General features: G+C 38.6%; 1 protein-coding gene across 1 annotated transcript in view; it reads left to right on the forward strand.

Moving 5' to 3' along the window:
- Window positions 1–24488, forward strand: part of strbp (spermatid perinuclear RNA binding protein) — an 86544-nt gene that overhangs the window by 22247 nt on the left and 39809 nt on the right. Inside the window, exons 3-4 of the mRNA XM_059357588.1 lie at window positions 4392–4494; window positions 23713–23894. Of these exons, the coding sequence (XP_059213571.1) occupies window positions 23892–23894 (3 nt within the window). The 5' untranslated portion in view covers window positions 4392–4494; window positions 23713–23891. The remainder of the gene's footprint in view (window positions 1–4391; window positions 4495–23712; window positions 23895–24488) is intronic.

Here is a 24488-nt window from a genome sequence, read left to right on the forward strand (position 1 = left end):
TGGGGGTGGAAAGTGCTTTGCTTTATTTAATGAGCTAGATAGAGTGTGGTCTGCCCTGTTATCCTCATCAAGTCGATGGGTATTATGCAGCATATGGACCAGAATCCACAAGTGGGTCCAAATCTTTGTGGTCTGAGATACCCCCACACCAAATAACACTATTCATTATACATCTGTGGATATTTAAAATCTAATTGGTTCTCCTACATAAACTGCCAGTACACTGTAATAACTTATTCTGTTAGTCATTTCATTTTACTTAATATATTTGACAAAATGTATTAAATATAAATGCGCCCTTGACTTTGAGGCAGTTGTTTAAGTAACTTTAATATAAAAATGTTTGAGATAGAATCTACTTATTTTAATCACATTAAATATAATCTTTGTGTATGTAATTCTAAATCAAGAGAATTTTGAATGAATCCAACACAATAGAATTTGTCAGTTTTTAATTGACAGGCACTTCCTGTTAAGTTGTCATTAACTCAACTTGTAACGCAGTTAGATTTAATTAATAATATTGCCTGCAATCTGTTGCCTCAATTTTATTGAGTAGTTATTGTTTATCTTTTTTTGCAGTGTAATTTTTGGTCAGCAACTGTAGTACTACTACTACTCTAATTGGAGTGAACTGAAAGTTACTTTACATTACTTCTTTGAACCATTCATCCATTTAAGTTACTTATCACTAATGTTTAAACTGTGGCCATTGGAACCATAAATCCATGTACCAGACCAATGGGATGTCAAAACAATGAGCAGGCCACCTATTTTAACCATTTATCCATTAAGATTACTTTTTAGCTAACTATTTTAACCATTTATCAAATATTTCTAGCCTACTACTTTTCACACACTTTTACATAACTGCAGCGTGTAGTGTTCAGTGTTATAGCTGACTGAATGTTAAATGTGGATATATTATTTTTAAATCAAATCATCATTTCTATGTGTTCAACTTAGTTTAGCTACTTCACAATTTTCCATGATACTGCAGAGGGGCTAAAAGTACCCCTGTTAGAAATCACTGCCTAAAGATGAACAGATGGATGAAAACAGACCCATCAATTTGTATTTTAATGGTTGCATATAAAATTGTGCAAACTTATGGGTTTTTGTATAGATTTTCATGTTGGTGTGTAATTTTGTATTTCGCAAATGTGTATTTTTTGTTACATTCCTCACAGCGTCTTTGATTAAAAAATCACAATCAGTGACATCGGCAATCTGTCACTAACAAGCTCAATTTCTTACAGGTTGTGTTTTATGCAGCGAGTCAGTCTCTTCTACCACCTACTGCAGCATAAAATTATGTCTTTGTTTATGCTCCATTGCACCACTGCTCCTCAGTATGGCACCTAGCTTCTTATTTCTCACTATCAGTAATGGTTTACAAATGAGATGTGAAGGATCGGCAAATTAGATAATGCTGTCAGCTGAAGGTTTGTTTTTCCTTCTCGTGAGCACTCTATTGAGAACACGTGTCAGTCACTGGAGACCATTATCTGACAGTACGTCTCCATTAACCCCTCCATCTCAAGTGCTTTGCTACAGAGGGAAGAGATAAAAATCTGTGATATGAGTTTTTTTTTTTTTGTTATGTTCTCTATCTTTAAACTGATTCAGCACGCCTGTTAGAGGTGTGAAAAATGATTTTCAAGTCTAATCTACATTCCATACTAAAGCTCTGCCCAATACATCTGCCAGAATTTCTGTGAAAAATAACTAGATAAAGACTATCTTTAATTACGTTTAACACTTGTGTCAGTGTGGCTTTACACAGCAGTGTTTTTGTGATTGGATTAATTCGCCAACTCTATATTGAATACGATGTACAATTTGTTATATTTGTTTGTATTGAGCTATAATTACTAAAAAAGTGCTGACTAAAATGTTTTAATGATGATCAATCTTCTGCTTGAAAAATTGATCTCTGTCCTTTTTGATTTGGTTGTAATGGTGTTTTGTTTTTTGTTTTTTGCTGTGTATGGGGGTTTTTTTGCAGTGGGTCTGCACTGAAGGAAAATACAGGCTATATTTCCTATTTAACATCTTGCGTCTTATATTTGCACACTGAATCAATCATAGTTCTGAGCTACTGTCCAAGAAACAAATTGTTGAATAGTGTAGTTGTTTATTCTGTGACATATTAGCTTTCAATACCACCGGCAGTTTTGCTTAAAAGAAAAATAAGAACTGTCACACTGTCACATGTTGTTTGTCAGCTGTCTAACTGTCCAAGGTTTTTCTAAACAAAGCACACAAACTAAAAAATAATTCAATGAAATGGAATGAGTCATTGACAGTTTAAACATTACGGAAATACACATAAATAAATACAAATTTAAGCAGAGTTTAGCATAAAAGATATTTCAAGAAATAAGATTAATTTGATCTCGATAAGGTTTTAATGATGCTGCTGTTTACACTGCTAATGCTACAAAGCTTTTCTAGTTCTACAAGAAGACTGATTGTGTAAGTGATTGTTCATGTTTGTGTGTGTACCATACACAATGTACTTTTAAGTCTAAGTGTGTGTGTGTCTGGGAACCAGTTTGTCTTGAAGGATCATGACACCAACCAACACCCAGCTTAGTTATGCTCTATTATACAAGGTGTAACCACTTCCCCAAACAACACAAAGCAAATACTGTAGATTTGCCTTGCTTTGATTTTCTTGGCTGTGTGACTGCAGGCTCATATTTGTGGGAGGCTGCAATGCCGTCTGTTCATTGTATCGGGTTTGTCAGGATCATCACTGTCAGACTTCACTACACAGGGAGGGACATGTCATTACGTAGTGTTAGGAGTATAAATAGGATTTCATGCATTGTAATACACAGGGCTATAAATCACAAGTTTCATAACAATGAAACAATACTTTATTTTTCTTTTCGAAAATAAAAAGATAGCTGATATCACAAAGAATACCACAATACAATTTAGATTCAAAGCAATTCAGGGGCCTGTGATTTATACAAGACAATACCATCAGTTACACATAAATCAACTCACAAAAAGCAACTCAAATATGATATGACAATTTTATTTCTGACCACTTCCAGACATTTAAATAAAAAAAGCAATCTATTCTTTTGAATAACAATATTAAATTTAAAGTGATCGTTTTAAAATATTAGCATCTCTTAAAGAGAATGATATGTATTGATATTTTCATTGACGATATTGGATCATTGATGCGATATATCGATACAGCTTGATGTATCGTTACACCCCTAGTAATATACCCTTTATAGTCTGTTAGGGTTATTGCTGTTTCAGACATTTCTTAACCCATAAATAATGAGCAAAGCAATCAGGGTTGTTAATATTGATTTACAATAGTGCACATTAAACTCAACAAGATTATTTAATGATTAATCCGTAAATGGTACCTAAGGATATTTTATTTATATAGACGGTGTTTAATGGCATATGGTTGTACATCGGACTTCCATCGCAGTGAATTCAAGTTAGCAACTTTCCAGTGCTGTGCAGGGCATATAAAGTGGGTCAGCAGTGCCTTAGACAAGCTCTGGAAAGTTGGGAGAATTCAGTAGACAAACTAATAGGAAGCTTTTCTCAAAGTCAAACATGTCCTGAAAGAATAAACTACAGCATTCCCTGAATATCTCTGATACGATGCTATATGTTTAAGGCTCATTCTGTGTATTCTGTTTGCATGGAAAGCAAATATGTCAATGAGATTAGTGTTGCATGCATGTATTTTTGTAGCAACACGTATGCAAATGAAATCCTTTGCAGGAGCAGGGTCTCAATTTACTGGTCAGTGTGTGTTTACAGCCCTCCTTATGATCAATTCTTTTTCTCTTCTCTTGAATCCATGCTTCTTTTCCAACATTATCTTAATTTTCTCGCCCTTGATCACTTTTGTCCCCTCTGCTCTCACTACCTCCCCACAGCCTTTACTGGTGATGTTTTCAGGAAAGAGAGGGAAAAGTTAATATCCCAATGAGGGTCTGCTTTGAGCATAAGTGGATCAGTCATACTTCAATGCAAAAATAATTACTCTTATCACACAGAGATTAAATATGCACTTGTCTAATGGACGTTTTAGTCCTTCAACCCCTCATCTTTCAGTGTCTGTTCAGCTCTTTTTCCCCCTTTCTCTTGCCTTAGATAGATAGCAGTGGTGTGTGTACATGCATATGTATGTGTGTTTAGTGTAAGTGCAAATGTGCAAGGAAATGCATGATACCTACTCTGCCTATTTAGGAACACAAGCACTTGCTTATTTGCACCTGCTTTTTTTCCCTTACTACTTCTCTGATGGCAGCTGGTCAGTGTGTGATTGAAGTCAAGCTGAACATGATCCTTAAGTGCTGTTGCACTGATGTTAACTGACCTTTGAACTTTTGTCTTCTCAGGTACTGAACCCTGCCTGCTCTGACGCCGTGACTCCAGACACACACGCTGGCTGACAGACGCTGAAAGAGAAGTGGAGACAAAAAGATTGGAGGACAGAGGGAGGTGAGTGGCAGAATAACGGAATCCATGTTTATTGCTTGATCTTGATCGTATATCTCTGAATTGTTTGCTCATCGTTTACAGAGCAGCACAATCTGCTGAAATACAATGCTATTTTTTGTAAAACTAAATGTTCCAGCTCTCTCTCTACCTCTATATTTAATGCCCACCTCTGTGTATTCTGTATCCATTTATGCACGTATCGCTGCCTTTCGCATCTGTGTTTCTGAAAAAACATTAGCCCCACATTCATCTGGTTCTCACTACTGCACACGTACAACGAGGATGCCTTTAGGTTAGACACATTTCATTTATCACAGCTGGTCAGGAGCTGTGGTCCGAGTGGTTGCCGAGTTCACTCCCTGCTTTGGTACTCTGCCTACTTATGTATGTAAAGTAGCTTTTATGCAATTCACCCAGCGGCCTTCCCCACTATCATCTCAGTGGGAGTGTTTTGGGGTCTGTGTGTGTGTGTGTTTATGTGTAAATAATTGATTGCTGTAGAGGTTTTAGTGGATCGCTGGTGAGACTGAACCAAGCAGAAAAAGCTGCTCCACTGCTTTGCTCCTCAGTGTGCATAACATAACTATAGCATGTCTGCTGCTGCTGCGTTGTCTTTGGTGGCCTGTTGGTGTCAACTTAGTTTAGTTTGTATTAGAGCTGCTGGATTCGTAGGATGCCAGAACTACAGAAAATCTATGCAAATATTATTTGACAAAAACTTAGATGATGATATTATATCATGCAGATGTCTTGAAATAATTTGTCTAGCCAAAATACCCCACGTAAGCTAGATTTACTGTCAAATGAAGATGTCCCTGTTAAACTATACTTTTTCACATTTGTTTTGACAGATTTTAGGATTAATTGATTAAACAAAAAGGAATAATCAGTACAGTAATTGATGATGACAATAATCTGCAGCTTTTGGCCCAATTTCTATTGTGTTTACTGCATCTGAGGTAATAAACAATATCATTTTTTCTGGTTACTTCACATACTGTATATCTTGTTGTGTTTTTCCCACAAGAAATATTGTCACTTTCAAGTAAAAGCACAGCCCCACTTCTTTCCTTCTCCCCTTCTTTTAGTCATACTTTTCTCATTAACACTTTTTTGTGTTTTCTTTGCCATTTTAAAAAAAATCTTACTTGGCCTTTTATCATTCAATTTCTTTTTTTCTTTTTCCTCCTTGTTGCTTTCTCTTCCCGTGTGTCATTTCTTCTCTCCTTCTTGCCCCTTAGCCGCAGTGTCCTTGAGAAAGCAGTGACTTTGCCGGTGAGCGCAGCAGAGCGCATCACACACACACTCTCTCTCTCTCTCTCTCTCTCTCTCTCTCTCTCTCTCTCTCTCTCTCTCTCTCTCATTCTCTCTCTCTTTCTCTCTCTCTCTGTCTCTCACACACACACTTTCTCACTGACACTCACTCAATCCCCTGAACACGCACACACACAAGCACACATTTGGTTGGTCCAAGGCAACACTGTCAAGCAGAACCAGCCCTTACAAGTCTCTTTCCTTTAGTCTCTATAAATAATTCATGAACAGCAACATTGGCTCTACTTTATGCAAATATTGACAAACCTATTGCAGAGAAAAATTGAGACAGTTGTTTCCTGTGTTGTGCACATTTTTTTGCCCACTTACTGTTTTTAGAAACATAGAGTAAATCATCAACGAAGTGCTGATACATGCAAAAATATCCCAAAGCTTTCTCACTATAGAACATTCCCCAAATATGGAAGTAGAGGGGAGTCATTAATTACTTAAGTCTGTTTCTTTATTAATGCTTGTGGCTGTTTGCATGGCCCAGGCCAAGGAGCCCAAAGTGTTAGGGGACTTCCCTGACCTTTACCAGTAAATTGACACGTGAAGAGAAAGATACTGGCCACAAAAAGATGCAAAGCCAACAAAAAGTTACACAAGAGGTGACACACAAAAAACACAAAGGGACACAAAGTGACTACAAAGGGATATAAATCAACCAAGAAGAGACACAAAATAACAACAAAGAGACATACAGCTACTATTAAGAGATGCAAAACAACCATGCAGAGAGACACAAAATGACTTAAAAGAGTGAGAAAACCACGAAAAAGCTGTATAACACCTACAAAGAAATGCAAAACAACAACAAAAAAGGAGGCAAAACCACCACAAATCCTGTTTGTCTTTGTTCTGTGTAGGAGAGGTGGCGGGGCCTTCTGCATGTCTGTGCCCAGTGGCCCATTGTCTCATAATCCGCACATGGCTGCTTGTCAGTCAGACCCCCACAATGACATGCTGTGCAACATGAAAGATGACACTGTGTCCATTCAAAAGACAAACAATGATTCAAGGTTTCTGTTAAATTCACTTCTCTTGGTTAGACGATGAATCCTCGAGGAAAACAGGATTTGATGCACAAGTTCAATTACTCTTCATCAAGTTTTGTTACAGAATTCGGACAAATTGCCCTCAGGTGATACCACAGTGAGCCTGCCAGCATGGAAACAGGATCCTTTAGGATCCTTTAGTGCCCTCCTCCTCATTAAAAGTGCCCTCCACTAATCTTAGATCATGACGGCCCATTGTCACGGTTTTCCGTAGCGTTTGAAATATAGATGGAGTCTGATTGTCTGGTTGTAAGATGAGATCTTATAGTCTCTTGATGCTGTTTGTTCTCATTGGTTTCTGTTTTCCATTAGAGTTCATGCAGTACGTATTGGGTCACAGCCTTTTCCTGCCGCCTTACGTGTTTTCTCTTGGAGATCAAGTATCTTGTGGTTACCTAGCTGCACTGCTATAAACAGTACAGATGTGTTTTTGTCATGGCATCCTGAATGTTTAGATGACAGACAGGTTGAAGCTATGTAATACATTGATGTGCTGATTTTTTACTATACATTGCAACTATTTTAATTTTATTCATACTGTTTTATCTACCATCTACACCAGGGTTATTCGATTACAAATTCAATTGGGCCAGATTTTAAAACCACGAAATGTAGATGTGCCAGACACTTAAAACCTTTTTGAAACCTGTCTGTCTGCTTGTGTTTGTGTTCACCTCTCACGCTCTCTTTAGACACAAATATGTGGAAGAACATAATTAAACCAAAACACGATCACAAACATGAATGATAGGCTGTTATTTCTAATTAATCAAGTGGATTGGCAGACGCAAGTACTGCCTGCTTCCCTTCGGCCCCCATATTATTTAATTGGGATGTTCAGACAGGACACTTCATAGCACAACGATCGGGGGCTCGATATCTGCATCGATATTTCTGCATCTGGTCTATTTTCTTTGAGAAAAAATCTGGCAAGAAAACATACTGATGATGAATAAAGGATGTCCTATATTGTATAATATACATTCTGATTCTGCTTGGCCAATCAGAGGTTGCTTCTGTGCTGTGTGCAGATTGAATAGACAGGATTTACATTACATCTATATATCTACATTGTGCACTAAAGAGCTTGGTAGCACCATGATATCTCTGTCTCTGTGTATCTCTCTCTTCTTTATGTTTGTCCCACGTTCAGCTGAAAATGCTTCCGTAGCCATGGCGACCAATCCCAAGAGGAAAAGTTGATGCTGAATCTCTTTCTCACTCTCTTCTCCTTCCTTTGTCTCATGCCTTTTGCAATCTAATGCTTCCCTCGCGCGCACACACACACACACACACACACACAAACACACACACACACACACACACACACACACACACACACACACACACACACACACACAAAGCTGGCATATCAGAATCTAAAAGCAGAGGAGATGCAGTTTATGAGTCACATGTTGTTTTGTTGTTTTGGTGCTTTTGGCACAGAGTTCAATTAAGCGCTGATGTGCTTAAAAACAACAAAGTGACCTAATTGCTGAGAAACACTAAACCCAGGGACATACCGGAGGTTCTTTTTCTGTCTTTTTCTCTATTTTTTTTACTGTTTATTTCTTGCTTGTTAGTGACCATGACTGTTATAGTTGAACCTTTGGACATTTAACACTCACACAAAAGAGGCTGATGGAAAAAGAAGACTGAAAGAGAAGGCAGATGAAGTGAAAAGGCAGAAACATGTAAGAATCTGGAGCTTGAAAAAGAGAGTGTGGTACTGATAAACAGAGCGAGCTGTCAGAAGCTACAGAAGAGTGTCATTGCACATATGTGTATGTGGCCATTTGGTGTTATTCTTCTTCTGACAAAGGTAATAACATTTAATTTAAGATGGTCCTCATTAGAGCTGTAATAGTTGGTCAACTAATCCATAAGAAAATGGACAGAAAAATAATGATTTTTGCAATAAAAAATGCAGATTTTGCATCTTTCAGGCTTTCAAATATGAGAATGTCTTGCTTTTCTTTGTTTAATATCATATTAAACTGAAACTATGTGTCTGACAATTAAGAGTCCAAACAATTAATCAACAGATTGATTGATAAAATGAAAGTAACTCTTCATTGAAGTTATTTGACATCCCTTATAATAAGCCCTTCTCTATTGACATTGGTTTGAAGTGATTGGGATTATCCTTTAATGTCTAAATCTGACATTTTAATGGAGGTGACCTTGGGCAAGAAACAGTCCAAAAGAGATTTAAAACAGCAGGAAATACAATTTTGTGAATTCATGATAATTAATTATTAATTATTAATGACAAGTTCTGTCCCTGTGGCAAGGTAAAGTTTGTTTTAATATTAATATAAAACATTTTATTATAGTGTAAAAAAGACAGTTGAAATTAATCATTTCAGCCATGCCTCCTAAGGCTCTGTTCATGTCATCCCTTCTTTTTATTCTCACTCTCTTCCTCCCTTAACTTCCTCTCCCTTGTTCTTTCATCCCCTGCCTCCCCTTCTTTCCTTCCTGTCCCCACCTTTCTCCATTCATCCATTTCCCCTTTCTCTTTTCTCCTCCCTTAGCCTTGCACGTCCAGCCTTATGGTTTTTTTATTCTTATTTTATTCAGTCACATCCTGTCATTCAACCCTTTTTACCATCTCTCACTCCTTTATGTCATCCTCATTTCTGTCTTCCTTATCTCTCGCCCTCCATCCCCCACACATCATATTGCACTTATCTCCCTCTCTTCACCACATACTGTAAACATTTTCTATCTCCGTCATTCTGTTCATTTCTACCCTTTCCCTCTCCTATCCCCTTGTTTCTAACCTCCCTTACGCCTTTTCCCCCTCTCTCCCACTGTACGCCCCCCTTCAACCCTGCCCTTCCTCTCCTCTCTCTCTCCTCCTGTTCCTTCCTTTCTCCCTCTCGGTCCCTCCGTCTTCTCCCCAGAGTCAGAGAGACAGACAGGAAGGAAGTGTGTAATGAAACGGCCATATCGAGCACACTGCCCAAATTGACCTGGAATGAATGGAGTCACTGATCAGCTCCTGCTAAAGCTGCGCAGATGAAGAAGTAGGGGGGCGAGGAGAGAAAATAAAGCAGCCTAACGTAGCACACATTTTATGAATACTGCTATCAGACAGAGTGAGTACACAAACATGGTTACTTTGTGTATCCGTGCACAATCAACAATGCTACATGTGTGCTTACTTGGGAATTTATTTCTATTAGTTAGCTGTATTTGAACTAATAAATGAAATACAGAAAAATAACTTTTTTTCTGCTGAATTCTGCCAGAAATCGATACTTGGCAAAGTCCACAAATTCAGTCATTTCAGCTGAAGGAGGAAGCAATCTGTATTCAAGTGATTTTCTCTGCTGTTTGAACAGAGAACAGAGAGGCAGACAGGCGAGGCAACAGCTAAAGAGAGTGAAAATTAGAAAAACACTGACAAATGGGAAGGGACAGAGTGACAAGATGCACTCTCACAAGTCATTGAAGTTGTTCAATGTTTATTTATGCCCCAAATCTTAAAATTAAATCATTCAGATTCTCAGTCTGTCCTGTGAATTTAATTTCTTAAAAATACTTGATCCTTCAGTGTGTTTTGGCTTTTCATAATACATCATGCTAATCTGCTCAACTGCCACCACCCGCCACACTATTGCTTTTATTAATCAAAATGGACAGAGAGAAATAAATAGAGAATGGACGCTGGGATATCAAGCACTACTGTAGTATATGTTTGAGTGTCTGTTTGCCAGCTCGCCTGCCAGTGTGTGTTGTGGAGTCGAAGCCCATTAGGGAATTAGTCCACATCTGGACAACCCTCGCTGTCCTCATGTGCTCACAACGTGTAACACAGGTTACAGTATACGTGTCAGCATTGGGAGGGTTTTAACAACATTACACGGACAACAACTTCTCAAATTCTCAATTCTCTCCGAATAATTTTAGGGACCTCTTTTGATGTTTCTGTGCCCCATTTCTCGAAGAAACATTAGGTTCAAGGGAAAACCTACACACAATCCATCTTTGAAGTTTCTATACAATCTTTTTTTTCTCTTTTCTTTCTTCTTTTTTCTTTCTGTCCCTCTCAACTGGCAAATACATAGATATTCACTATTGTGAAATGAAACTAGATATCGTCCTAAATTTTGGATATCGTAATATCATAATATTGCATATGGGTTGTCTTTTCCTGGTTTCCAAGTCATTATATCCACATTGCTGTTGGATTTTCGCTGTGTCTGTGAAGACTTTTATGTTGACTATGCATTTAGTTTTTTTCTGTTTATATTATGATAATTCTATTAAATAATAGTGTCAGTAGGATGCAGCAAAAACCCACATTCCTTTTTAAATGTGACAGCTGGCGTTTGTGTGATAAGTGTTTATAACCACATACATATTCACAAACCTGCTTGGACAAACATACACACACACACAAACACACAAAGGGGTGTGGGTGTGACAGCTCTGTGTGTTGGCAAACATGAGCTTAGCAGTGAAGAGCCTTTCAAGCAGGATTAAGCTGCTAAGTGTCAATGGAACAGACAACTAGGCCAAAGACCACTAGGATATCACTTACACTGCAACAATCAGTGTCTGGGTGTTTGTGTGTATGTACGGTAGTATGTAAAGTATTGCAGCAGAGTAATGGTAAAAACAAATCAGCAAGGACACAGGCACACACACACACACACACACACACACACACACACACTACGCACATTCACAAGTCTTCCCACAGACTATGGACTGTGGAGCCTCGGCAGAGCCCTGGCAGGACCATCTGTTACTGCTGAAATCAGCACAGCAGGAGCCTACCACACACACACACACACACACACACACACACACACACACACACTCACACACATACACACACACAGTTGCAGCATGCTTCAGTTCTGGCATAGTGATAGTCTATTTATTCCCTACGCTGACGCAGGACAGTATTCAATTGTGTGGGTGTGTATGTCTGTATGGCAGTTGGAAGTTTTCAGTTAAAAGTAAGGTAACCCATTGAGATGACAGGTGTGTAATAGATGACTCATGCTCAGCTAATTTTAACATGTTGTGGATGTATAGATGTATAGATAGATAGATGTATAATAGATAGATAGATGTATAGATAGATAGATGTATGTATAGATAGATAGATAGATAGATAGATAGATAGATAGATAGATAGATAGATAGATAGATAGATAGTCTCTCCACCGTCAGCAGGAACTGTGCACACATACAGCTTTTCTCCATTTTAATAATCGACCGATGGGAGTTGCACTCCCCTGTCAATGTTATCTATTTCCCTCCTAGAAGCAACATCAGCGTTTCCTCTGCTTTCTGCCATCTCATCAATACTCTCTGACCTCCCCTGGCCTGCACCTGGACCCAGTCAAGACAGAACCACAGTGTAGTACTCAAAAACATATGCAGGGTAACAGAGTGTTCTTCAAGGCAAGCAGTGAACACATAGTTCTGTAACCTACGTTTTAGAGTTGTACCTGATGACAAATCATAAGGAAAATTGTAACTAAAAGGAGCTCATCAGTGGTCCAAAAAAATCAATGACAGGGTTCAACAAAACTTGACCTAACCTTGTACTGCTGATACTATGGATTAGAATACCAATTTTAATCAATAAACCAAACCATGGTCATTCATCCTCATTTTTATGCTTCCCAGCCAGCAACACTGCATCCTATTCTCATTAATGCGATATCTCTAGAACGCCTCGAGGGAATTTCTTCATATTTGGCACAAATGTCCGTTGGCCTCAAGGATGAACTGATTACAAAAACTTAAAACTCTTTGTGCACAGCAGTTCTTCTCTGTGCTGCGTACTAAGCAGGTGCAGGATAGGTACAATGAATAAAAAATTGAAGTTCCTGTGCACACCAGGATACTCATAAAGACAAAGTTTATTGATAAATTACGTTGAAAACAAGGGGAACACTACTGATTACATTTTAGTCAAAGGTCACTATGTCCTCACAAAATACATTTTTTGTTTTAAGAATTAATATGTTTATTATGACAATTTCACACATGTTTAATTGGGTAAAAAGCTGAAGGGACGACTTCTCGTATCACAAAGGTCAAATGTCAACTTCTCTGTGAAATCATAATGTTCAACAAGAAACACTTTTATGGCCATTATTTAATGTCAAAACTCAGGAACAGAAGGGGAGATTGTGAACATATTTTACATTTGGTCAGATACTTGTTGACACTAATCTTGGGTGCCTATCTTTGAGTAGTGGTGATTGTATAGATGTTCTGTGGTGTTGGGTTAAAAACGTATATGAAGCATACAACTTTAAGAATTTATAGCTTCTTTGCAGTAACATCCATATTTGCATACGACCCTGAGGCGGTCTAGTCTGAGCTTGTTTCCAAAGCACCTTCATTTGTCAATTACATCAGGCAGCATTCTATACGGTCTATATACTTTGTGTTTGGTTTCTCCTTATGGGCATTTCTGACGTATTTCTTGATTGCAGGCTTTCAAAAGAAGCAAAGACCCAATTAAAGGTAATAGCCACTGGACTGTTGAACACTGTTATTGTGGCAGAAGTGGACCTAGAGGGCTTAGTCATCACACTGAACAGCTTCTTTATAAGTGAAGGACTTTTGTAAAGGCAGGAAAATGTGCTCATGTCATTGAACTGCAAATAGAATCAAATTCTGAAGAAAAAAGAAACAAACAAATAAGGATGACAGACAAAATCAAATTTTGATAGACAAAATCAAATGTTATACCAGACATACTGACCGTGAAGAGCTGATCAAGTCATTAGAACAACAAGAAGCCAAAAAGAGAAGTAGGAGGGTGAAGATAAATTGGAACAGACCAGGTGCATAAGTTGAGATCAGCGGGGAAATCAGTGTGGTAGTCAGTAGGAGAAGTAATTGCTTTTGTGCGTGTGTTCAGTGAAGTCAGTGCATGTCCACTGTGATACTAAAGACAATCATGCTCACTTATCCCTGAGATGGATCCATCCACTCATGTTTGACATTTATCTTAAGAATATATGGTCATTAAGAGTGGATTGTTCCCAGGTGTGTTGAAAATATCAGTAAATTAAACACTTATTAATAACAGAAGTCCAGTTCACCATTGCATTAAACTAAAAAGATACACTTATTGAATATTATGCCAACTATAATGTTGTATAGAAATATTTAATTTGTATTCACCTCGTCTCAGGTGTAAAACAACTCCAGATTAAACGGCTGGAATGGAAACCAGCAGGGCTCCATGTTCTGAGGGCTGGAAGTGAGAGCCATAGTTTTAATGAATGTGTGGTGTTTTAATGGGCCAATTCCTGACAGTGTTTTCAGTTTGCAATTGGTGATTGTTCTGCATGATGTCACACCTGTTAATTACTTTCCATGCCAAGTGCTCAACATTAGCAGTGCTGGAGAGACACAAAACGAAACGGAAAATACCTGAATCAGTTAGGGAGGAACAATTTAGAGAAAAATGATAGAGAAACAGTGACATGGAGAAAGATAGCAAAAGAGGCCGTAAAGGAGTGTACATTCTATATGATGTGTACATGCATTAAAGGATTAATTGAATGAGAAAAGACAACAATGCCCCTCCCCACCATCACCACAACACACATACAGTACATACCTGACATCATATCCTTGGTGTCCTTTGTTCTACTATCCTGTCAGCTTGAGCCTGCTGCATAGTCCTGCATTAATGAGACATAATGCAGACAATATCTACAGCATGTCATGTCCTCTTGATAATGCATTGCTCTGTTAGGCTTATATGTGTTAATGTGAGAATTTTTTGCCATGTATGACAATTCTCAAGTGGTCAAAAATGGTTAAGGATTAGATCTGTGTAACTAATGGCATCAATCCAAAATTGCTGCACCAACTCAGGAGACGTAATTTAACATAGGAACGGCGATCATTTACTTCTATCACAATGATATACTCTAAGTTTTCAAAATTTAAATGGACACCTCAACAAAACACAATTTTTAGTCATGTGTTATGTTATTGTGCCCATTTTCTGTACATTGTGCTAGTTTTTGTCCAGAGGAAAACTTAAATATGTTGGTAGGAAGATTTTTTTTTCTTGTGAAACACACAGAGAATTTTTTCAGTATTTAAGCTCAGTCTCTTTCTTCCAAGCAGTCTACTGATAAGTGAGCATTGCTTGATTTTTAATCACTATTGCTGAGAGGGGTGTAAGCCAAGAATTTGTTCATGAAATGTAATTGATCAGAGGTTGCAAGAGGTTCTTGTTTTCCGTCTTCCTCTCACAAACAGTCAAGAGTTATCTCATCATTGCAGTTTCAGTTTTATCTGTGTTTTTGCATGACTGATTCTTCACAGTCTAGTTCCTCATTCACAGAAATGATCGAAGGCTTTTTGGAATCCTCAACCTCTAATGCAGTTTTTAAAGGTCTTGCACTTCTTGGTGTTACTTCAAAATATATTGTCTTTGCTCTCAGCGACTGGTTTGTTTCCATCACCTTTAATGGTCTGTGGGTACATGGATTCAGTACATACACTTTGTATCTGTGGCTGGAAGTATCAGCCTAAAGTCCTGCTGTTCCCAAGCCCCTTTAATATTTTTATGGGGTGTTTGGTAGTGGCCCTATCACTGCTACTGCCCAGAAATTCCTCTCATGTTTTAATGACTGGCTGATACTTCCGAAATTCAGAAGCAAGCAATCAAGCACGACCTCCTTCTATATGTGAGCCAGTAAACCCTCACAGTGGACAAGCTTACACTTATCTGGGCATGTGTCTGAACTCTCAGTGAAATACTACCTCTATGTTTAGCTGCAGGGCATGCTGACTGCAGCCTCTACAGTAATGCCGTTAGAACTACCCTCTTAGATCTGGATAAATGGTCTCCACAGACAACCAATGATATAAGAACAGTAGAGGTCAGTTTCCAACCTTTGCCTCTGGTCCTAAAACCAAGAAGAGGCAAACAGCGTAATCTAACCAAAATGTTTCAAAGTGCCCCCCTGTTTAATCCCTCAAATTTTCCAAACTTCTGTTATCCAGCTCCTGATTTTCTGCACACTTTCACACCCTGGTTACTATTCTTGTCTTTTGCATGTCTTCTTATCTGCAAAGGAAATACTTCCTTAATTCTGGAAAGGTATGTAAGAACTCTTTCTTACCTAAATAATAATCTAGGTTCTTATCTGAGTAAGACATCATTGTTTATTTCTGTAAAGGAAATCAGTTCATTTTTGGCAGAAAAGGCCCTCAACCTATGCTTGAATAACTGGACTGTTTGATATCACATGGTCAATGAGTGATAAATAGAATGGTCAGTGTTTATTGAAATGTAATGCGTTGTTTTGTTGGCATATTTGTGGTGCGTGCAATAGTTGTTATAATCTTGTTGAAGCAAAATTGTCACAGAAATCCTGTAAGAGGCAGGTAGGCTTTGTTGTTCTCTGTGTGCCAATAGTGTGTGGCAACTTTTTTTAAAATTAGTTTTAAAAGTAAAAAGTCTAAACTTTTTTTGCACAATCTTTGGGCAATAATGAGGACTCTCAATCCAGGTTTTTGAGTCTAGAATGCACTAATGCCTTTTATTTTAGACAGCCTGTTTGCGCTCTTGTCTGTTGAAATCAAAACTGCATCACAAAAAAGATTCAAAAGGAAGAGTGGAAATAAGGAAATAGATGAGGAAATGAGATTTTGTAAGGCTGGTGGAGAGATGGGACATGAAACAGACGTGGCAAGAAAATATATGAGAGTTTGCTGAGAAACATGACTTTTTATAGTCAAAATTCTTGCATTTTTACATTTTTTCCAAAAACAATAGAGTCTACATTTTTATCTGCTATCTCCTCTGCAGTTTCTACCCCTACCTCTTCCTGCCTCAGCATGCCTCTCTTCCTGTAACACTGTCTATGTTTCTGATCGCTTGTCTCACCATCTGTCTCTGTCTCTCTCTGTCCTGCTGTCTCACCCCAGTAGAGAAATAGCCCAGCAAACAGGCATCTCAGTCAGATAGCACCTGTTTACACAATGCATGCTTCTCCACAACAGAGGTGGTTAGAGAGAGGTGTATGGGAGCGTGATTCTGCATCCATTCGGTTTATTGTGCCTCTCCTGCTCCTATGAGTTCCATTATTTGTGTTTGCTGGTGTGCGTGTTTGTCCAGCTCATTACCACACACTTTTGCAGATGTTTTCCCAGATGCAAACATTATGGCACCAATAACCCTCGAGCCAACCACACACACACACACACACACACACACACACGGCAGAACAAATATAACACAGAGGCTACTCACACTCTCAAAGAGCCTTTCAGGTGTATGATGAATATTTAAACATGAGGGATCAGAAATAGCATTGGTGAGAAAAGCATTTGTAAGAGCAAAAAATATCTTACCTAGGAATAATTATGTGAGAGAAAAATCAACAGTGGTGCTTTAAATATAACTTCAGAATCACACACAGACTTGACTGCCAAAAACATCACCCATATTTACACCTGTTCAAGTATAGCTTGATAGAAGGTCTGCTTCACTGGAGTGTATAGAGACGTTCCTACAGTTGTTGGTGAAGAAAAAGAAGAGTATGGCATGTGACAGCAGCACAAGAGCTGGAACTAACGCACAGAGCATGATACACACTTAAACTAATAACCTTATTAACAGTTCCTCAGCACCTGCTTCTTCTTTTTTTTTAACAATACATGAAATCGTTTCACCTCTTCATCTAACAAGGCTTTCTTTTTTTTCCTTTTTTGTGTGCCAAAAACAGGGATTAATCTCTATTGGGCCGGTTTACTAATCAAAGCTAGGGTGGGCTTTTTTCACAGACACTGACTCATATTTAATTGTGTTTATTGTCAGAGTAAACACAACAAAATGTGTTAATATCAGCAAAACATTTCAGAGATGGAGAAAAAAGGTTGCTAATAGTTTAACCTTCTGGTAACTGTCAAAGGCTCACTACTGCGACTTACTTAAGTTCATGTTTATGTGGGTAGCTAGAGCCTTATGTACGTATGTATATAACAAATCCGCTATATCTTGGAAGCAAGATCACAGTAATGTTTAGGGTTATTGAAGTGAATGATTACTCGTAAAGGCATGCTGTATGAAGTGGATGCAGATGCCCATGCTTGTCTGGTGGGAAGGGTTTAAAAAGAATGGGGAGAGCTGCAGGAGAATTTTTGCCTTTTCTGGTTTTCTGCCTACCCCAGCTTTAACAGAAGCTGACATTTAAGACCACAAGATATAAATGTCAAACATTAATATTAAAAGCACTTTAACACTAAAAGAATTAGTGGATTCATCTATCAGATGATTGAAAGAAAATTCATCATCAGCCAATTTAAGGATGAACTGAATGTCATATGAGTTTTGGACTGTGAGATAAAAAGAGCAATTTAAATACCTTACTTTTGGCTCTGGCGATGGGCGTTTTCTAATGTCAATTTATACACTAGTCAATTAATTATTTATGAATTGGACGTGCTTGAACACATGTAGGTGGATGTCAGAGCCTTCCACAAAAAAGTAGCAGTCAGTAAAAGACTGCAACAAAAAAAATAAATCAGAAGTAATGAGTTGCCATGTGAGCGTAAAATACTTAGATTGACGAAAGCTTGTATAAAGTAAATCACTGGACTTTGTTTGGACTTTGGTTGTGAGATAATATCTTATTCCAAAAAGTGTGGCAGGGAGCTTTTTCCTGGGACAGAGCCCAAGGCTTTTTTTGTTTATATTCACACTACAGATGGTTTTCAGTAGATCATTAGTTTGGGGGGTCCTCTAAAACTCCTAACACAAAAGATACTAATTTGGTGTTTTATTATTCATAATTTTAAAAGGTGCCAACACATTTAGTTTGTGGCTGTAATGTTAGATTCGTCCTCCAGCTAGACTGGCACGTAACCCACTGTTAATCAGAGGTCCTTTCACTGGTCGAATAATGACCCGTGTTTCTTGAATTTTGGTATCCTGCTGGCACCGTGGCTAATGGATGAAACACACAATTTCCAACCATGCTACAATCATTAAACACCAGTCCACAATGTTTTACAAAGTGACGGCTGGTAATCTGATTACACTATTAAGCAGATAACTCCAAAAGGGAATACATTGAGAAAATAAGCTCCTCCGACACTAATTAGCACAGTCTCTTCGGCTTTTGTCAATCCTCTGTCTTCCTTCACTCTGCTTCTTGCACTGCTCATCTCATTTGATGGTTATCAGATGAGAAAGGTGTAAATTGCTGCTCAGAGCCATCTCAGCAAATTCCCCAGCTCTGCTATCTCTCCTTCATCTTTCAATCACTGCCCATCCCTCGCTTCTTATCCTCTGCCTGATTCCTTTCATCTCTGTAGGGAGAACGGGATGTTATCACCAACTCTTGGTGCAGAAAATGCACATCACAGGTGTGTGTGTGTGTGTGTGTGTTTTCCCTTATGCATAAGGAGAAAAATATTCAATAACTATGGAACCAAATTGAGGTGATTGTAACGGTGTCTGTGTGCTTCTGTCGACGAGCCACCACCAGTGTTAATGAGGCGGGGGCTATGCCAGTCCTCCCACCCCCACCCGTTCTCCACTCCTTCTCTGGAGAAAAAACACAGCATTACATGTTAATGACCCACCAGGATGGTGTGAATAAGAGAGAAGAAGGGAAATGGATTCTAGTGGGAGGTGTAGAAATAGAGATGGAGGATGTATGGAGGGAGAAATGTAATAATTGGTCAGTGTGAGCCCAAGGAAGGCAAAGCCACAAGAGGGTTTATGAACAAGCAGGAAGCTACAATTCGTACAGGCGACGCAGCCATGCATGTTGAAACACAGTCCCCTCAGTCGCCCTCATTCCCAATGGGAGCCAGAGGAGGGTGGGCATACTGCAGGCCACATATTCTTAACATGCAGGGCTTCATTTAAGCTTTGACTCCCACGGCACAAGCATTCTATTTTTGCTCTGTTATATTTCTCATCTACGGTGTATTTTTCATTTGGTACACATGATTTTAATTAAAGAAAAATGAGAAGGAAAGTGCCATGAGAGAGAAACAAAGGGAGGGAATTGGTGTTTTTGTTTATCTCTGAATTGCTCTGATAATGAGAATCGAATGGGGGCTGGCACGTTGTTATTATGCTTCTTGGCAGGGTGTTTGTATATGTGTCTGTGTTTGTGTGCGTGCACTATAATCATGTGCATACAATCCTAAGTGGCCAAGCCATGTTGGAAGAGAGCTTATACCCCCCTCAGGCACAGAGTGTTGGCTGTAAGGTAACTGGCAAAACACAAGTGCATAGACACAGACACTGTCGCTGCCAGGTGTGTTGAGGAGGTAATTGCCAGTGTGGCAGGCCAGTGGCCAGCGGCTCAGAGAGGGAGACCTGGAGAGAAAATGAGGAGCAGCCTCTGGTGGAGTCTGCGTGCCCGAGGGGCCAGCTCAATATCTGCCGCTGTTGTTTATCCGATTCCCCTCTGTCCCCTTACACCACTTCATATTCCCCTTACAGTGTCGCTCTTTGCCTCCTTTGCCCGCTCTCCTTGTCCTACTTGCTCCTGTTCGTGCACATTTCCAATTCTCTCCATGTTTTCGCCATCTTCTCTTTAACTACTTGCTGCATCTCTATCTCTCTCCTCTCTTGTTCTCGTTCTCCCTGGATCCCACTGAGCTTTCACTGAGGGCTGCAATTTAATCCCTCAGCAGGTCTATACTCCAGGAGTCCACATGTGTGTTTATCTTTCCCGTCCCCTGACAACATCCAGTTAGAACCCTGAATATATGTAGAGTAGTCTCAAGTGATGAGATACTACACAGTTTCTTTATCTGGTAGCGTGTATATAAAGATAGTTCTGCACGGCACAACAACAGTGATACAGTCTGGTGCCTGTAATGGACTAATAATAATAATAGATGATAGCTACATAATTGATGCATGTTTACTTTCTCCCGGATTCAGCAGCATGAATGTCTGTATTGTTCCCCATATCGGCACAGTGCCTGCTAAATGTCATTTTTCAGAGATGATGGGTTTTGCAGATCAAACTCAAATGCATTAATGAGGCTCTGGCATCATAGTGTTCATTTTGGAGGCTATTTTTAGGTAATATGAATAGCTGATCAACAAAAAATGGACTTGCTACTATGTTGGTATTTAAAGAATCATTTTAAATGATTCGAGAGAAAAAATCTAATATTGATTTTTGTAACTGTAATATGATTCTTGATGATCATGGTGTGCTTTTTTTCTTTGCAAGGATCTGTTTTCCTTTGACAAATATAATGCCTTCCTGCAATTTGGTTATTGCAAAAGTCCATAGTGCAAATTTGATACAATTCTGATTATTCTGATTTGTGTGGTATCTAAACTAGATATCTTGAGGTTTGGACTTGTGGTCAGACAAGATATTTGATAAGACAAGATGTCTCCTTGGGCTCTATAATGGGCAATATTTTAAAGGCTAAGCAATTAGTTGGTTAATTGAGAAAACAATCAGCTGATTAATCAGTGATAAAGAACATTGTTAATTGCAGCCTTGGTATTTTTCGATTTACTCTAGTTTTAGTCCCGAGACCAAAAGTCAGATTTGCCTTATCTTATTGTTTTTAGGCAAACAAATTGATATTGCATTTGATATTGCTGTCTGGCTTACAGTAAGTCATCACTAAACTAATAAACAGAATCCTTAATAGCTAACTTTTTTTGCTTCTATGCCTCATTTTTTAAAAGTCATATATAAATATTTATATATTTTTCAAATCCTGTTTTTTTCTCATTGTTTTTCATTTTTCATTGTATTTTTCCAACATATGTTGTCACCATTTTCATTAATTACATAAGTACTGCATTTCCCCACACCTGCTTGAAGAGGCAACCCCTGAAACTGGAAGACCTTTGAGAAATCAAACTTGTACACTCTTTTGTGAACACATGCACAGCTCTATAAATGTCATTGCGCTGGTTTGAGAGTGACCAGATGCGTCTGTGTACTGTCAGTGGTGATACTGTTGACATTTCATGTTGTGAATAGGAACGTTGTGTATCTGTTCACCTCGGCTTGCTCCGCACTGATAAAACTGGCCTGTGTTTTCATAGCAACACCAGAAGTTTACTTTACTTTACAGAGCCCCAAGATGAGCTAAAGGTAGAAGTCACAAGTAGCTTCGTTGACATTCAAGGTTGCATTTGCTTCATAGAAAATGATGAATTAATTAAAGAGGCATTTAAAACATCATATAATTCCTGGTTTACAGACATTGAATAATTCATTGGTTTTGTTCTTGGTATTCAGAGTTATATGGCGCCTTTACATCCGTTCTCAGTATTACTTTACTGCCACTTCTGTTCACTGAAAGGAATAAAAGCCAGGAAGAAATAAGGTTAGAACCATTACTGTCACAAATTGTATTTGAAGGAGCACTCTTTGGCACAGTGGTCCAGCTCTCGTCAAGCGCTAAACATTGTAATTTCAAGTCCAGCTCCGAGAATTGTCAGTCCTTTTTCTGTCCTTATTTCCCTGTTGCCTTCCCTGCTCACGGGATGATTCAGAAGTGCTTCTCAGTATTTTTGAGTAATACATGATCATTTTTCTTCACAATTTTCACATCGCCTCTTCTATAAAGTGGTTGGAAATGTCACTGTGTATTCATGATTACTTACATTTCCTATAAACGTAATATGTGCATATACTGGTATTTTACTGTAGATTGTGCATACTATATGTAAAAAACAAAAGTCATGTGTTCTCTATTTGAGTTGAGTGACTCATGTGATGTTGTATGTCTTTTGTCCAAAAAAACTAAAAGTCTAGTTTTACATGTGATTTATCTCTTGTTTGCATCAAGGTTACAACTAATGAGTATTTTCATTATTGTTTCATCTCAATCATTTGTTCTATAAAATGTCAGAAAATAGTGAGAAATGTCCATTCCAGTTACTCCAAAGTAAGTCCAAAGTGGTGTCCCCAAAATTGTCAGTTTATTATATAAATCAGAAAAAAGCGGTAAATCTCTGCTTTTTTTGTTGTTGCAATTTTTCATGAAAATTTACATGCATTAATTGATTATCAAAATAGATGAAAATATATTACTTTTCTTAATCGAATTATCGATTAGTTGGCTTATCATTGCAGCTGAAAAAACAGAGCAAAAATGAGATTGGAAAGTAAAAAGCTTCATGAAATGGGCTGATAGTGCTATCGGGACTAAAATGTTCATAAATTTAGATTTAGACTAAATAAGTGATTAGTGACTTGATTCGTGTGTGTGTGTGTGTGTGTGTGTGTGTGTGTGTGTCTGAAAAACAAGCACATGTTTGTATTACATCCCCCTCCCTCAGATCCCCGCCAGCTCATGAAAAATGAATGAAGGCCTGTGTGTGTGTGTGTGTGTGTGTGTGTGTGTGTGTGTGTGTGTGTGTGTGTGTGTGTGTGTGTGTGTTTGTGTGTACATGTCTATCACCACATGGGTCGATCAGCCATTCTGTCAGATCTTTTACTCAAGAACGGGGACTGCACCCCTGCTGAGAAAACTGTGTGTGTGAGACAGAGAGGGAATTGGGTGTTACAGGGGAAAATGGAGGTATGTGGATGAAACTGGGTTCTGCAGGGTGAGACAGATGCAGGTTAATACGCTGGAGGTTGATGCTGGTCAGATGATGATCATTTTATCTGTTTTGCTCCTTGTTTTAAAACTATTTAGGTGTATTATTCATTGAATTGTTTATTAAATCTGCAGTTCTTCCTTTTTTGTATTTTTTTTATGTGGAAGAGAAGAAACAGCATTGCAATTTCCCCTCGACACTCCCTCCTAGTTGTTGATGCACTGATCAACCTTTCATCCTTCTCTCCCCCCTCCTCTCTCTGTTTCTCCATCCCTGTAGAAGAACAACCTCTCGTAGAGTGGTGGCCAGAGTGACAGAAGAGCACATGAGGAGCGGAAACGGCGTGACAGCAACATCCTGACCGGTAACCTTGCTTCTGCAGACCACCGCACGCCCAGCAACTCCAGAAGCAGGGCGTCAGAAGGAAGGAAACGTGTGTGACCACTCCTCCTGCAGGCATGGTAATACACTCTCTGAAGGCGCTTGTGCTCGTGTGTGTGTGTGTGTGTGTGTGTGTGTGACTGCCTGGGTGCGTTTACTTTGATGCTGGTGAATTATCCAGTCTCCAGACTTGAGAGTGTAAGAATTTAAGCTGATAACTCTTTCTAGACAACTCTGTGTGTGTGTGTGTGTGTGTGTGTGTGTGTGTGTGTGTGTGTGTGTGTGTGTTCATGAGAGAGATACCTGATGATAAGAGCTTGTGCAGACAACAGTGAATGTATAGGTTTGCATAAAGATGAATTAACTATGCATGCTCTAAAAGCAAAGAAGAAGAAAGAAGAATGTAAGGGACAAAGGATGCTGAGTGTGAATAAACAACAGCTTAATTACTATTGGCTTTTTATTAGGTTTTCGAGATGTTTTTCTTCTGATTTTGATCCAAAGTCAATAGATGTATTCTATTCAATAGAATTAATATTCTATTCAATTCCTGTAGTTGGATAGCTAGTAATTATACATGGAACTAATTGGTTTGTTGATGTTAAATAAGAAGGATAAATGATTAATTTACATTGGGCTACACTTTTCTACCAGTGCACAATCAAAATGACTAA

Source organism: Centropristis striata, chromosome 19 (genome assembly GCF_030273125.1).
Source record: "Centropristis striata isolate RG_2023a ecotype Rhode Island chromosome 19, C.striata_1.0, whole genome shotgun sequence".
Lineage (NCBI taxonomy): Eukaryota > Metazoa > Chordata > Actinopteri > Perciformes > Serranidae > Centropristis > Centropristis striata.